Genomic DNA, 17,040 nt, shown 5'->3' on the forward strand with positions numbered 1-17,040 from the left:
AAAAGGTTCACCTTGTGCCACAGAGTACACACTGCACATTTTGGCAAGTGGTAAGCAGATATCCATGCATACAAAAAATTTGCATACACTGAGTATGAGGTATAGTCAATCTTGTACAAAAACACAAATACATCTACACTGCCCTGAAAGGTTGCACAAAAGATGATTTTTACCAGGTATTTGGATAAATAAGAGTAACCTTTCAGTGTATTATCTGTCTCTCTCCCTTTCTCTCTATTCTGCTTTAAACAGGTTTTTCTATTCACCTTATTTTCTATGGCAACAACGGTGCCGCCATTGCGCTCATTTTGTCATCTTACTTCCGGCTGAGGGACCGGACGTAACGTACCTAAGCTAGTGGCTAGATAACAGAACGCAAATATATCAAGTATTATATGCTCAGTTAGGGGCTGCATAACAATTGTATTAAAAAAAACAATTGCACCAACGATGTAGCGAACACATTGTGAAGCGGTCGGAGTGTTGTGATGCACTTTACAATTTACATCCACCACCTAAAGAAGAGAACCACCTGAGGAAATGGATGAAGGCGCTAAATTCGAAGCGCCCACCCAAGCGCTCTTATGTGTATTCGTACCATTTCATGGACGGGAAGGCGATTGATGAACACCCTTACCCCGAGAAATGTCTCGACTACGATGTTCCGTTAAAGAGGTCACGCCGGGGATAAAAAGGTTGTCAGATTCGGGTAAGCTAATCTTAACTTAACTAGCTATGTGTTTGCTCGCCTAAAGTTAGATTTAACAGGCAGTTAACGAAGTACAACGAATTTTCCATGATTACCATTGTCCACCTATTTATTTAACTACTAATTTAAAAATGTTTAATTATTTCCACAGATGTATCGATGACCGCCAGTGTTGCAGTGGACAACTGTGAGGGTGATCAGATCCACATGCCCCTGATCTTGCTGAAAGTCACCAGAAGTTACCTGCTGTAATAGATATTTTTATGAACCTTCACAAAGTCACCAGAAGTTACCTGATGTAATAAGTTATTTTTATGAACCTTTACAGTGTCACCTGACATTACCTGCTGTAAATAGTGTTTATTTATTTATCTTAATTTGATCTTTTTTTTATCTTTAATCTCTGATTTGAAGGAATAAGTCATGTCAAGTTTGCAAGTTAATTCCATCTTGGTTTATTACATATGGAAATTAAATGTTGAAATTTTATAGGATGGTCAGAGGTGTCTCTTGCTTCCTGAAAACAACAAACACTGATCAACAAATCACAAATGATTTTATACAACTTATATTAAATTATCCATGTTCTAAAAAACAAATCACAGTCTGTCTCTTGTTTAAAACAACTGATTTAAAACAACGTATTTCATATAGTTAGTCTTCACCCACATCCTCTACATCCCATCCCAATTACCTAATATCCTATCATTAACCTAATTATTCTCATTCCTGCTTATTTACAAAGCTGCAAGTATCTTGTGGAAAGCAGCAGGCCTGCCTGAAACTCATCTGACATGAGGAAGCATACACTTAAAATAAAAGGTTTGTAGTCTAGCTACAGTCTTGGCACAGAATTGCTCATTGTGTGGCACATGTAACTTGCTGTGATGGAACCCAGATGAGCAGCTTACAGGTCCTCAGCCCTGTACAGAACATGGCAAACCTAAAATACAATTCAAAGATTTTACAGTTGTCTTATTTCAGAATCATTCATTATTATTATTACACTTGACGTTTACCTACATTATTCATTGATTAGACTTAATGTACACCTACCAAATCTTACCTTTACCTTACCTTTTGCATATACACTGTGCAGAATTAAGAGGCAAGTTGATTTTCTGATCATATTTTTTGGTAAAATTTACCAATTCCAAACAACACCAATCTTAACTATTAATTTTGCATTTAATCTTTTATAAGTGATATAAAATCTTTTTTGGCTTGTTTTATTTGTAAAAGAAAATCTGCCTAATAATTATGCATACCTGGATATACAGCGTTTTTCACTTCCAAGTTCCAGCCTCCTCCTTTTCTAATGTGTAATTGATAAACGTTCACTTACCTTACTCCACTGTACAATTAAGTTATTAGACAAAATACTTAGTCTGATGATGGTCATCAAACACATTAATATACTTTTAAACATTTATAACTTCGTGTATGTTAACATCACACACACACACACAACTAACCAGCACCATGCTGAGAGGTTTAGACTGCTCAACTGGCTGGTTGGACGAAAAAACCCTCGCTGTGTAACAGTACACGACCCACTGTCTCAGTAAATACTGGTAAGCCTCGGTACATTTTTTTTTAAATAATTTTTCCTTGCTGCTCCATCAACTCCTTCTGACAGGGCAGTTAAATATAAAGGTTAACTCTGGCCACTTCTTCATATCGTCTAACATTACCCACGTTAACAGCAACGATGGATGGGACAATTTGAGACCATTTGATCATCGTAAGACATTTTCATCATGCTCCCAATTTATAACATAACGTTCTTTGTCATTTCGCCACAGTTATAGCTAGCTATAAACAATCTTACAACTACTAAACTAGTAACCGGACGTGCCATATCGGTTTAGCGGAAGTCGGATGACAAAATGCGGAAATGCGAAGTATTAAAAGTGGGCAGGGTGTAATAAGGTGAATAGCAGTGAAGAGGATTACGTGTTTGTGTCTTGCCATTCCAGCCCCACTGGATGATTGGACTGGATGAAGCATTTTCAAAAAATAAAATAAAATTGCACAAAGGAAGCAAAAAAGAAGATACAGAGCAGTGTCTCACATCATAAAAGCAGGTTTAACACAAAATTGGACCCTATCCAGCTCCCATGTGCACAGAGACCAGAACTGTATGAGCTATATGCACCTTTACACAGCAAAAGAAAGATAAAATTAAAGAGAGCCAGAGAAAGGGGGAGAGGTGGAGAGAGAGACAGAACAAATGAAAGAATAGAGACAGAGGGGAGATATGTTAACATGCTAAAAATAACCATCAGAAGCGCCTTTTTCAATCTGCAGTGAAGCAAAGAATCAGTGGCGGACTGGGACAATAAATCAGGCCGGGAATTTGACTCCACCCCAGGCCACCTCTGTTGCTTGCCGTCACCACCACCCAATTCATGTGTCCACCAGACTGCTAAACTCTTTGGCTCTTTCAGTTGTTTGAATTGGGTTATGCTTAAAAAATAAATCAAAGTATCAAGGCATACACTGTCTCTATCATCTTTCCTTAATCCCCCTCTCTCTCACTCTGCACATTGAGTTTCTATGCAAATAAGCACCTTCAATAATGTATATTAATTATGCAGCCATCAATTGTATGTTCCAATGATCACAGTCCTACTACTGATGACCTTATAAATCATAAAAGCACATATTTTTCTAAGAGTATAGGCAGCATGTTTAGTTTTGCTTAAACTTTACCTGAAGGTTCCTGTTCTGACCCAAAAGCTGAACTGTCCACCCCTCTTGTTCAACAGCAGGAGCACTAGCAGCACTAGTGCTACTGTTGCTTCCTTCATCACCTTCAAAATAAATAAGCGTTGTACACTAGGCTACATATTGTAGGCTAGAAATGGAAAATCAATTTCTGGTCAATTTTGGCACTAAAAAAATACTGTATCCCCATATGTAAAACAGTGTTAGTTTGTCATTAAGATGCTCTTTTAAAACATCAATCATTATATACATTTGTATATATTTTTTTTTTAAAAATAGATTTTATCTATTGAAAGTCGCTTTGAATGAAAGCGTCCGTCTGCCAAATGATTATGTAAATATTAGGGTGGAACAGTTCAACTTTTTCACAGTTCGGTTTGTTTCACGGTTTTAGAGTCACGGTTTCGGTACCGTTGTATGTGCTATGTTTATGGAAAAACTATACTTTCAAAAAAATAATATATATATATATATATATATATATATATATATATATATATTATCATATTATTAAGAATATTCTAACTACAAACAACAGCACAATAAATACAATAGAGTAAAGATTCTAATTAAAATAAACTTGCATTAGTTTTTAGGTACAGAAATTAAAGTAATCAAATATAAAACAGCATTGCATTTTGGACTATAAATTAAAGATTATTCTTTATTAAAGTAAAAAAAAGCTTTTTTGTGATTACTTTGCTGTTGCTGTTCGATTAATATAAAGACTGTCACTTTAAGAGAATGCACTGATACAGTGTATTGAACAAGAGTGAATGATTTGTAGAGGTTTTTTTCATCGCTGTTGTTGTAATGTCTGGGAATCCAGAATGCGCATGCATCAACAGAAACATATATTATTTGAACCCTGTTTGTTTTACGTTATTTATAGTAAACCATATTACAGATGCTTTGTCAGATTTAAGTTGCACTCCGTGATCGCCTGATTTGTACATTCATAAGACCGTCAATTAATTCGCAGTTGCATAACAGCCTATTGCACGTCAGCCTGATCGACTACACAGCGGCAGCTGGCAGGCCAGAATGACCATCAGGCCACCGGGAAATGTCCCGATGGCCGGTCCGCCCCTGCAAAGAATTCATTCAAACCAATGCTAATGCTGCTCACACACACATTAACACAGTGTTGGTTTCGGTATCCTGTGTGTTTCTGAAGCTTCATACACATGTGCGTTTACATTTACATTTATTCACTTAGCTGACGCTTTTATCCAAAGTGACTTACAATTGCCACATATGTCAGATGTCGCACGCCTCTGGAGCAACTAGGGGTTAAGTGTCTTGCTCAGGGACACATTGGTGTCTCACAGTGGATTCGAACCCGGGTCTTTCACACCAAAGACACGTGTCTTATCCACTGCGCTAGCACCACCCCTCGTTTATCTGAAATTCCTTACACACACTCTGAGGAGGGGATGGCAGAAGGCCACAGTGAGCTGTGAGTGCTCGTGCACATGTGCGCTGTGTACTGTGGCAGGCTATCTGCATTAGCATTAGCGCTCCATCAATGTGGAAGTTCTCTTCAGATCTGAGGCGCCCTCACCTTCCATCTCTGCCCAGCTGCCCCTTAAAGCTCCTTATTTGTGTACCACAGCCATCTGCTCAGACTAATTAACTAATTAACTAATTAATGAACTCTGGGGAAGAGAGAATGTGCTGTCAATGGGCCTTGCGGGTTAGCGCTATTTTCTTACCAGGGCCTAAGCTTTTCCTGCATTTCCCTGTTTGCATTACCCCCTCACCTCGCTCTCTTTCTCTGCATCTACCAGCCCTTCATCAAATCTGTCCTATTTGAAGAAACAGATTACCCTAATTAGGTTCCTAATTCCACTCAAGTATTTATTTCAGCAGTTTTACACTATCACCACCAGCTAGAGCAGAATCCCTGAATTATGATTCACGCTCTGCAGCGCACCTCTTGAGGATGTTTGCTTTGAGCTATTTGTGTTTTTGAAACATGCTTTTCAGTTTTTAATGTGGACGCTAATCGCGTAATTATAAATTCAAAGAGAAACGATGGATGTTTGCGGTGTTGGCACCTGAGAAGTGGAGAAGGTGATTTTGCACATTTAAATTACACCTTAGATCTGAATAAAGTGGACACATTTTCATATTTTTATACCCTCTGTAGACAATCAATGTCAAGATTTAGCATGATTAACTTGACTTGTTTATTTCTATTTCAGAGTAAACGATTATAGAGACAAAAGAAGTGGTTCGTTGATGCCGTTGATTGGCAGGAGTTGATACATGGTCTCATGGCAATTTATAACAATTTTACATTTTGGCAAATTGGTGGCCAATTTATATTCATTTATACTATTCGATCTACTCGCCACCCACTGTCGGTTAGACTTACTAATTAAAACTTTTTTTAAAAATGTAAGCTCGAAGCTCCATCATTAGGTGAAATTTGTACCAAGAAAATGTATTGTTGGAAAAAAAGTAAGCATGAAGTTCCACCATTAAGAGGAATTTGCATGAAAATGTATGATTGAAAAGAAAAACCAGGGACATAGCCATCATTTCAGAAGTAAGGGGGACAGAAATGTTTGACAAATGCTTGACAAATTGTCAAATGCTTGACAATAACCAATAATTTGTATTCTATTATATTTTTTCCGATGTTTTCCTAATGAAAATTTTATGATATGACTAGAAACACTTTTTTCAATTTTTATCACAGGATAAGGCAAGGAAAGATTTTTTTTAGCTTCTATGCTGTAATTAAATCATCAATCATGTCAATAAGCACTGCATTATTCATATACTTTATTTATTTATTATCTGGGGAAGTCAGACACATATGAACCATATATTCCCACAATCATGTTTATTGTCTTCACATTTCATCAGGAAAAAACATTTGAAGCGATATCTGGGCACTTTTGCCCATATTAGGGATGTTTACATTGCATTGTTTTGGATATAAATAAAACATTGTGCCATGCTTCTTGTTTCTTTGCACTTAAATCTAGATTTATTCACACAGGCTCTTGAAAACCTCTATGAACAAACTTGCCCAAAAAAGTGCGGTGGACGAATTTAAGTTTTATTAAAAATAGTGGTTGTTGTGGTGGGGGGGGGGGTGACTTTGCTCCAGCCAATGGGAATTAGTACAAAAATATACAATTGTTTGAAGAAAAAAAAGTAAGAATGAAATTCCACCATTGGGGTTGGAGCTTCATGCTTTTTTTTCTTTTTCTCTTCTTTTTCTCTGTTTTTGTACAAGTTTATATGAAATTATCACCTTATAAAATAGTTAAATCAGGTCAGGTTGGGAGCTAATGGTCAAGAGAAGAGGTTGGAATCCAAAGGCTAATATTATCAAAACGCAAGGCTCATTAGTTTTAGCTAATCACTAAATTATGTTTGAGGTACAAATGTCCTCTCGTCGCCTAATTTTGTTTTCAGTAGTACGTCCTCTGGTTAAAAAGGCGGTTAGTTGTCTGTAGTCTGTTGTACGGTGCAACTGTGCAGAACGCAGAATATTGTTTTTATGTTTGTGGGATATTGATGTAGCCTAACAGCGGAGCACTGTGAAGCAAAGCTGATTAACTATTTTACTATACTTCACCAAACATTATGCTTGTTTTAGATACAAATATAGTAGTGACAGAAACGCGCATTCTTGTGAGGAATGGAAAGGACAAATGGGGCTCTGAGGTTAAGAAGCTTTGTGCACACAGAAGCATTTGTGGAGGAATGACACTGACAACTGCTTGAGAAGAGAAAAAATAATTGAGAAAAATCTATCTATCTATCTATCTATCTATCTATCTATCTATCTATCTATCTATCTATCTATCATCTATCTATCTTTTCCCCTGCATCGCCCTCTCACCTCCTCGTATGCTACTCTCTCTCTCTCTCTCTCTCTCTCTCTCTCTCTCTCTTTCTGTCTCTCTCCGATCTGTCTTTCGCTGGAATGGTGCATATTCACGAGTCCATCTCCAAACTGCTGCTCTCAGCACCAAAGTCTGCAGGAGATTCAGCTCAGCGCTCAGCTTGCAGTGAAATGTACCAAGAGAATCAGAGCAGTGCACAGGGTTAGATGTTTGACTGATCATTTTGCTAAATTGTAATATGATATTCTGTTACACATATGGACGCAACCGACTGTTTAGGATAATCACTGCATTTTTGCAATGTTCAACATTGTGTCTGCACACTTCTAAAATGCATCCCTCTGAAAGAAGAAGTGGCTGGTTGCCAGGCAACAGCAAACAGCTCAACAGAAGGAGGTTAATATGAAGACCCTCAAAACCACAGACCCTCAGCAGCCAATTCCTGAACACTGTTTTCAGATCGATTGGCCATTTATCCAATGGCTGTGCTGCACATACAGACTTTTAGTCATCCCACAGACCACACTAGGGGCTCCGGTTACGATCTTGGTTATCTTAGTTATAATCTTAGTTGTGACAGTAATTTTGTTGCTTGCAACAAAAACAGCAGAAATGTTACAAATCTCTTAAATAATTTGTTAGATTAGAAATGGAAGATTAAGTTTAGTAGGTTGCATTGTAGGATACAGTACCCAGTTAAGTAGGTCAGCTGGGTATCCCGTGCCTAAGGAAATGTGCATGCTGCGCACAGTATGCATACTCAAACAAGGATTTAGCACCTTACAATTCATACTCACCTAATATGAGACTATTATAAAAAGACCTCACGTCCACACTTCCCCCATTAATTTGCACCATAGTTGTATTTGTAATGCACTCGGTGACTTCACTCATCTTTAGGGACTCGCCTGTGGTGGCCTGATCCAGCAGTTTGATGAATACGTAATCTGTCTATTTTCCTACGGGTTGCCCTTGACTCGTGAGGGTGGTGCTTATGATGTGAGTTAGCACACAATCAGTTACATGCCCTATTAATGTCATTTAGAGAATACAGCTATGTTCACACCACAACTCAGTGTGGCCCAAATGTTGAATTTTTGAACATTTAATTTTCTGAAGACTTTAACAATGTCACGTCCCTCTCACGTCCCTCTCAATATATTGCTGTACACATCTATCACTTTTGCTGCTCAGAAATATTCACGCAGTCATGCAGCACATATCAGAAGACCTGCACTCCGGCATGGTTAGCGCTCACACTCACTGATCTATATATAACTGAACCGCGCTCTTGCCCACCTCTTCCAACCGAGCCAGGGACTGCTAAATGGTAAGATCACACTAGTTAAATGAACCAGGCTTTGGGGGTTAAAATTGCCAAGTGTGAGCACACCCTAATTATTCTCCCACATCCTGCAAACACACGATTCTCTATCGTAACATCAAGTGTTGTCCCGCGCGCGCCGTACTCTATTGTGATGGATCCTGTGATCGTGCAGGTCTCTAATAGGTGCTTGTTTTAATGTTATGATCGAGACTCTGGACTCTGAGCATAACTTGTTTTTCTATAACAAACTATAAAAAAAATTGTATATATAAAAAAAAAACATAAATACATTTCTATATTTCTTTAATGTCCTGGCAGTGACAAATAGCTTGTTTTAATATTTAATTTAATTACACTAATGTTATAAGTTAAGATTCAATATAAATATTTTAACTACTACTATGTAAAAGGAATACTGAGTGTAAACCACTATATTTATTTACTTTACACTCAGTATTCCTGTTATTTGTACACTATAAGTGTTTGCAAACCAAATGTGACAAATGGACCACAAAACCAGTCAAAATTGAGATTTATACATAAGCTTTCCACTGATGTATGGTTTATTGGATCATCAATATTTGGCCGAGATACAACTATTTGGAAATCTGGAATCTGAGGATGCAAAAACATTCTTAATACTCAGAAAATTGCCTTTAAAGTTGTCCAAATGAATTCTAAGCAATGCATATTACAAATTAAAAAATTACGTTTTTATATATATACAGTAGGAAATTTACAAAATATCTTCATGGAACATGATCTTAATGTCCTAATGATTTTAGGCATTAAAGAAAAATTTATAATTTTGACCCATACAATGTATTTTTGGCTATTGCTAAAAAAAAATACCTGTGCCACTTATGACTGGTTTTGTGGTCCAGGGTTACAAATGTTATTGCACTTTTGTTCATATAGCAGAACAATACACTACTTTTGAATGCATTATTAGTCTTGTGCGTAACACTGAGATTAATTGCTATTAATCGCAGACCATCATGTGATTAATCGTGATTTTAAAAATTCTAACCATCGCCCAGCACTAATTAAATTATAATACTATTTTTTTATTAAAAATATATTGCAGCTTTGGTGAACACAGTGACTTCTTTCAAAAACATTAAGCCTGTGATTCATGAATTTTTTTAATAAGAAAATGTAAATAAAAAAATCTTAATCTGTGTTATTTTGTATTATTTATGTACTATTATAGTATTTATTAATATTTTGAATATTTTTGTAACGAATTAAACTCCATAACTATGGGAAGAAGGAGGCGGGAACCGGTGGACAATCAAATAAAGACTTTAATAACAAAATAAACACAAAACAGCGCAACAGCCCCTCGCGGACGACTGTCACCTCATCTCCAATCACTCCACCGGCCTCGCTCCTGTTCCCACGTCTCTCGGCCCCGCCCCACTCGTCACAATTTTCTTTTTTTATTTCTATTACAAAAAAAAAAAAACTATTATTTTAATCACGTTAGTACTGTTTTCACAAGTGTGTTTTTTCAAAACTCTTACTAGTTAGTACTTTTAACAATCAGTTCATTCAAGAGCAAACAATGCAATATGTATGTTTCAAATCACCTTTGTTGCTGAAATAATTACAGTGATACATGCATTTATCCATTGTGTTATCAAAATGTGTGATGAAGGTCGGACATGGCCAAAAGGTTTTAAGCGGGAACAGAGTTTAACTGTCAATGCAGTAAATGTCCTCACTGTGCCATATGACTAAAACTATACTTCAGCTGAACTTTTCAGATGAAAGGTGAGTTATAGTATAGTGTGCAGTCTCTACGATAGTAATGGTTCTATATAAAGTATCACATGGCATAATGTAATGACGCTTGCTGTATTTGATGCCAACTGTTTCCCTTCTTCTGATACATCTCTGATCAGTTCCTCTCCCTTGTATCCTGCTATATGTTCACAAATTTCAAAGCACACAGTTTTACAAATGAGGATATCATCAAATGGTTGTTTTTGGTTGGTTTGGACATATGGTTAAGCAGGATTTCCTATCATTATGGTGATATTCCATAGGCGTGGTTGGTTTTTTACTGTACAAACTGTATATTCTATCTCTACACCTAAAACTACCCTTACAAAAACTTACAAAAAGGATTTCAAAGATTGCCATCTTAGGGTTTCCCTGATCCACACACACACACACACACTTGCAAAATAGTGGTTAACATTTAAGATAAATCACTTATAGTGTCACAATAATCCATTACATTTGATTATCCGTATCTGTTGAATCTATATCTATAGATATCTATAGATGCACCAAATGATTCACTGGTTAACCAATACGATGAGTTAGATATAATAATGGACTGATGTATTAAACTGAATGAGAAGACATGCAAATGAAAAGTTTGATGGTAAGACCCCCTGCCTCCACTTTCTCCTTATCTACACCCCCTCCAGAAGCCTGCGGTCAGTAAACGAATGGCAGCTCTTGATCCCATCGCAGAGAGGCACAAAAATCACTCTCAAGGATGTTTGCTTTCACCATACCCTGTTGGTGGAGTGACCTACCTAACTCCATCCGAATTCCTCACAATCTTCAAGAAACAACAGAAAACTCATCTCTTCCGTGAGCATCTAACAGCCTCCAATAATAATAATAATAATAAAAAAGAAAGAAAATTCTATGCCTTCACTTTTTCTGTTCTCTTATTTTCCTCCTGTCCTAGCTTTTTAATATTTTGAACAGTATTCCTCAACTGTAAGTCGCTTTGGATAAAAGCTTGTGCCAAATGAATAAATGTAAATGTAAGAGCTTTATGAAAGACAGTTACTGTGAATGAGACATTTAGAAAGATGACTTATTTTATGTAGTGAAAAGGATACTTTGTGATTGTGTGTATTACTAATACAATTGAAAATATGCTGAAATGTTTAAAAAAAGTGCACATTGTTGATCTGTTGTGGTATTAGTATTAAGAGTTTTGAAAAATTAACAATTGCTTGTCAAAATAGTACCAAAGCAAATGAAAATAACTGTATAATAATAATAATACCAGCAGCAACACTGATCTTAATGGTTTACACAAAAATGATGATTCCTAATCTAATCATATATTTTAATAATATGAATAAAATGTTTCAATCATAGAGTAAAAAAAAAAAAAACCATTACAGACCCCCCCCAACCTTTTATGGCAGTTTAGGTGACATTTCAAGGAAAGATGCAAAAAATATAGACTATATTTCAAATATATTGAAGCTAATCACTGCTAATGTTTTATTTTGTCATGGAAAGGATTGCACGGTTAAGGATAATGATGCCTTCGGTAGTGAATACACGCTACTATTTTGCACTGCATGTAAATGTATGTAGCAGATGCAGTTGTATCCTTTAAAACAAAGTCATTATCGGCCTCTGGGAGTTTTAGACGCCAAACGCTTTTTTTAACATCTGTAATGAACATTTTCAAAGAGCTCTATTTCTGTGTTTCCCTCCATCTATGACACACTAGTAGAGCATGTTACATGTAGAGGTGCCGAGTGTGTGATCTGTTTTCCTATTGTGTGTTGTTTTGTAATATGATGTGCCATATGTTGTCGCTTGTCATCTTCCTCACAGGCCTGACTCCAGAAAACAACATGGCAGTTTGTCTTTTTCCCTACTCATCCATCTTAGTTTCTTTGACATGCTTCTCTTTCTCTAAAACACACACGCACACACAGTCACACTCACTGAGTCTTTTATTGGGTCTGAGGGCACATAGCTTTTAAGTACGGGTCTATTTTTATCTCTTTTTGCCCTCTTATGTCTTTTCCCCATTTCTTTAATATTCCAGAGGAAGCCTATCTTTCACAGTCTGAATAGTGGGTTCTTAGACATGTGAAATATGTTTGAAATTCCCCTTTTTCTCACCACATTTTCATGTTTTCAGCGCATCACCGGTTCAGTTAGAATAGTAAAGTAGACGGTCTTACATAAACTCTTTAGTTCTCATTTACACTGTGACTCCAGAGCCTCACACAACCCATTTTAATGAGCAATATCATGCATCCATTATGGTATATGGGCCTACTGTTTTGAAGAACGTATATGGATGTGGTCACTTAAGCTTTTTCTACCAAGAGAATAACAGTCCAAATGTCTAAACTGGCTAATCGGCTAGACTCGTCATAAAGATGGGCTTGACAAGATGATAATAAGCTCCTCTCACCAGCAGTGATAACAGTTAATGCATCAAACCCACCCCAGCACCCCTAAGGTTCACAGCTTTGATCGTTGCAGAAGAGATTGTGTTCTGCCAAAGCTACTGTAATTGAAGACACTTATGTTTTTGAGCGATTATATGTAGATTTATGAACTAGGGATGGAATGATTTGAATCTCTTGAATCAACTTGATTCATTCGTTCACTTGTTCAGTCACTGTTCCTGTAAGCTGTGATTTTTAGCACTGAATCACTCACATAAAAGATTTGTTAAAAAAAAAAGTAATGGTAACAGGAAGTCCCAAATGAACATGTCTAATTAATGCTCCAGTCCTCTGCCTTACTTCATTCTTTCAGTTTACCAGTGCACTTTGCTCTTCTTTGACTCTGAGTGCTTGATCTTGGTCAAAATGTATTGATCATGGTCTTTTATGCCTTTGGTCCACATTGTCTGTTATCTTATCTCCAGTCTAACTTTCTCACTCTCCATAGGTTTTCTGAGCACTGGAGATCTGTCTGCGAAGGGGAATTATGGGCTACTGGACCAGATTCAGGCTTTGCGATGGCTCAACGAGAACATCGGACACTTCGGAGGAGACCCAGAGAGAATCACCATATTTGGCTCTGGGGCTGGAGCCTCATGCGTCAACCTTCTCATCCTGTCCCATCATTCTGAAGGTTTGAAACTGTTATCATGATCTTAAAAAAAATCCCATCATTTAAAGCAGGGGTCTCCAAACTAATGCAGATTTTAGCTCCAAGCCTAATTAAACACCTGAACTTGCTAATTTAGGCCTTACTAGGCATGCTAGAAACTTTGATATGTGTTGGGGCAAGTTAGAGCTAAACTCTGCAGGACACCGGCCCTCCAGGACCGAGTTTGGAGAGCCATGATTTTAACGAAGGTCACCAAAAAAGTAACATTTATTAATTGTTTGAGAAAGAATACTAGGTTGTTTTTTAATACAATTTAAAATATATTTTAATTTCACTTTTGATTACATGATACATTACTTGTAATAGGCTCATATTTAACTGTAATTTCCACAATCATTTCCACATTGTATTATTTGAAGTGCATCACAAATCATTAATCTATTTACTTGTTCATGTGCCTAAATTCAAAAAAGCTCAACCTACCACGTGATGCGTGAAAACAAACCTCATTGGATTTGTGGAAGCTCAGGCGCGTTTGCTTAACATGTGTTAAGCTCCAGACAAGCATGTCTGAGTTTACGCTTACCACTTCTGCTGTGCGTATATTTGTGCATCGATGGATGTGAATAAAAGTCTAAATTAAAGCTGTTAAGTCATGTAGAGTGATCATGTCTCTTCAGAGGACTTGGAAGAAACAACTTGATTCATATGGATTATTTTTGCGATGTTTTTGTCTGTGATGAACTTTTTGAAACGTGAGCGTTTTTGGTGTCTTTCAGCGGAAGGACATAAATCTGTCCGATTTCATTAAAATATCTCAGTTTTGGTTTCAAAGGTGAATGAAAGTCTTTGGACTTTGGAAAAGGGTTTGGAACAACTTGAAGGTGAGTACTTGAATACAGAATTTAGAACTGAACTGTTAAATTAAATGAAGAACATTTATTGTTATATATTATTTTTCCCCAGATTCTTAAAGCATATATGTGTGTAGATTTGGAACCTCAGTATTTTGTGACTCTAGGTAAGTTTTTTTTTTTTTTTAAATTCCAGTAACTACATTGGATTTTACCAATCAGAGCCAAGCTTTTTAAATTGGTTTTGCGGGTAGAAGTCCAGTAACAAAGCCGTATTGTGTTGAGATAGTAACATGTTTTTAGCTGAAATCATCCTAATTTTGCTTTATTTTATTTTCCTGATTAGAAAACCAAGCCAACTCTTGCCTCCCATAAACAACTTAATAGGTGTTTATAAGGTGCATCTACTTAGTCGAAGCAGACACAGAAAGATATAGATATTGCCTGCAAAAATAAAGCTTCTTGGTGGTAAGATCCATTTTTTAACTAACTTTAAGCGCACTTTTGAGTTTTTCCTAGGTGGATGGAGCTAGTGTACATTTTCAAATGTTAGCTAACACGTGGAATGCTAACGTTAACTGCTGTAACACGAAACTTTACTTACTAGCTAGTTATCTAGCAACTGTAGACACTGGATCTACAGTATAGCTGCTTAAAGTAGTAGTGGCATTTTGTCTCTTAAAACAGATATAAAAACGTCCAGAAATAATAATTTTTCATTAAAGCAAGTACACCATTAACATACTTTTTTTATTATTATTATTTAAAAAAAAGTTTTTCATCAACAATTTGGCCTAATTGTAATAAAATAGATGTTCTTTGAAAAGTTTGAAAAACACCACATTATCACTTTTTTTTCTCGTTTGATTGTGTGTACAGAGATTAAACTGTATGAAGGGCTGAGAAGGTTTTGATTATATTACCCATCAGGTACATTGTGCTGTCATTGTTAAAAATAAAACACTAATTACTAATCATCATTTGCCTGCCCCTTTTTTTTTTCTTCAGTATTTCATTGTGAAATATTAGTTCATTTGTTGTTTTCAGATCAGCTTCTGTCTCAATAGAAGACCAATTTAAATCAGATCAGAGAGACAAGCAAAGAGAGTGGTAAGTATGTTTTAATCTCATATCAGTTAATCTCAAAGGTTTAATTCTTGCTGCCATATTTCTTAATAAAGTGACTATTGGGACTCTGGGAGTCATGCTTGGATTCAGCACTTCTGTTGTAGAGATGTTGGGCCTCTTCTAACCTCATGTTCAATTTAACACAGAGTATTGTGTTGTGACGACCAACAGAAGATAAAAACATGCTCATGTCAAGCTTGATGAGGATTTAGTCCAAGCTTTCAAGGGAACCTGAGTACAGTCAAAAAAGTTTTAGGGCATATCTATGCAAATTATAATGCATATGGTATTCAGAAACACCACTCAAAACCACTGATTAATCATTTTTCCTTTCACAGACCCTGTGATGAAGAACATTTTAAAGACCATAGTATCTGAATTACATGCCCTGAGATGCAGAAAATGCAACACATCATACTCAAAGAAAAGTGACTCTCCACTTGAAGATGAAGATGGTGACATTTCTAATTTCTGTTTCTTTGTTAAGTTCTTCCATTTGCAGAATTGAGTTTGTAAAAAATGAACTTTATTCACTTCTGCACTTTACTGTTTTTTGGTAACTTTTATATATGTGTGTGTGTGTGTGCGTGTGTGTGTGTGTGTGTGTGTGTGTGTGTGTGTGTGTGTGTGTGTGTGTACAGAAAACTTAATTATGCATTGTTATTCAATGAAAGAATATTCATAGTGTACTTTCAAGTAATATAGGGATAACATAAACTTTCTACAAATTGAAGTATTTCTGTTATACCATTTCACTGGTCTTTATTTTAATTTATTATAATTTACTATAATTATTTTGACTATTTTTCAAGAGTTTATATATGCTGCTGTACTTTTTCAATGTACTCAATGGATTTATTGGTGTAATGTACACAAGATATATTGTTGTAAAAGTACATTAAAGTTTTCTAGATGTGAAAGTGTGTGTACGTGCTCGTCGTTAATTTAATGATTGTTGTACTTTTTAATATACCACATTAGAATGCTGAAAAATAGCTTTATAACAAATTAATAGTGTACTAGGAATGCATTTATAATTAGCTGAAATGATATTGAAAATTTTCTTGAAGCACATTAAAGTGAAGCTTAAAATATATAACTGTACCTTAAGAAGTATAAAAGTATTTAAAATAATGTAAAGAAGTATAATTAAGTTACACTGAAGATACTTGAAGTTGTTCAATTTTAATACAACTAAATATATTAAAATATATTGCTATCAGCTTGATATTTTGCTATTAAGTTGATATGAAGAATATCTTAAAATATCTTAGTTATTCCAAAATAACATTTAGTATGCACTTAGTATACTATCATAAAAATATATTAAGTTATAAATATAATAATAAATATAAATAACTATAAATATAATAACTTAATAAGTTAATCGATATTAGTACAACTAAGTGTATTTCTTATTCATCTGGGTTGTCATTGACCAATTTACTGAACCTCATGTCATTCCAAACCTGGAAGACTTTTATTTTTGGATATTTGGAATTGTTTTGAACCATATTTGTGCTATATATTTTTACAACATACTATTCTATGTTCTACAGTTTTTTTATACTGATACAC

At 35.8% G+C, this 17,040-nt stretch overlaps 1 protein-coding gene and 1 long non-coding RNA gene across 2 annotated transcripts in view; both read left to right on the forward strand.

The window, feature by feature from the left end:
• LOC132132152 (neuroligin-2-like) overlaps positions 1 to 17,040 on the forward strand; it is a 74,205-nt gene that overhangs the window by 49,105 nt on the left and 8,060 nt on the right. The window contains exon 5 of the mRNA XM_059544449.1: positions 13,316 to 13,501. Coding sequence (XP_059400432.1) covers positions 13,316 to 13,501 — 186 coding nt within the window. The remainder of the gene's footprint in view (positions 1 to 13,315; positions 13,502 to 17,040) is intronic.
• Positions 258 to 1,203, forward strand: LOC132132153 (uncharacterized). Its single transcript, XR_009429014.1, has 2 exons — positions 258 to 709; positions 861 to 1,203. It is a non-coding gene; the product is annotated as an uncharacterized LOC132132153 (long non-coding RNA).

This window comes from Carassius carassius, chromosome 49 (genome assembly GCF_963082965.1).
Source record: "Carassius carassius chromosome 49, fCarCar2.1, whole genome shotgun sequence".
Lineage (NCBI taxonomy): Eukaryota > Metazoa > Chordata > Actinopteri > Cypriniformes > Cyprinidae > Carassius > Carassius carassius.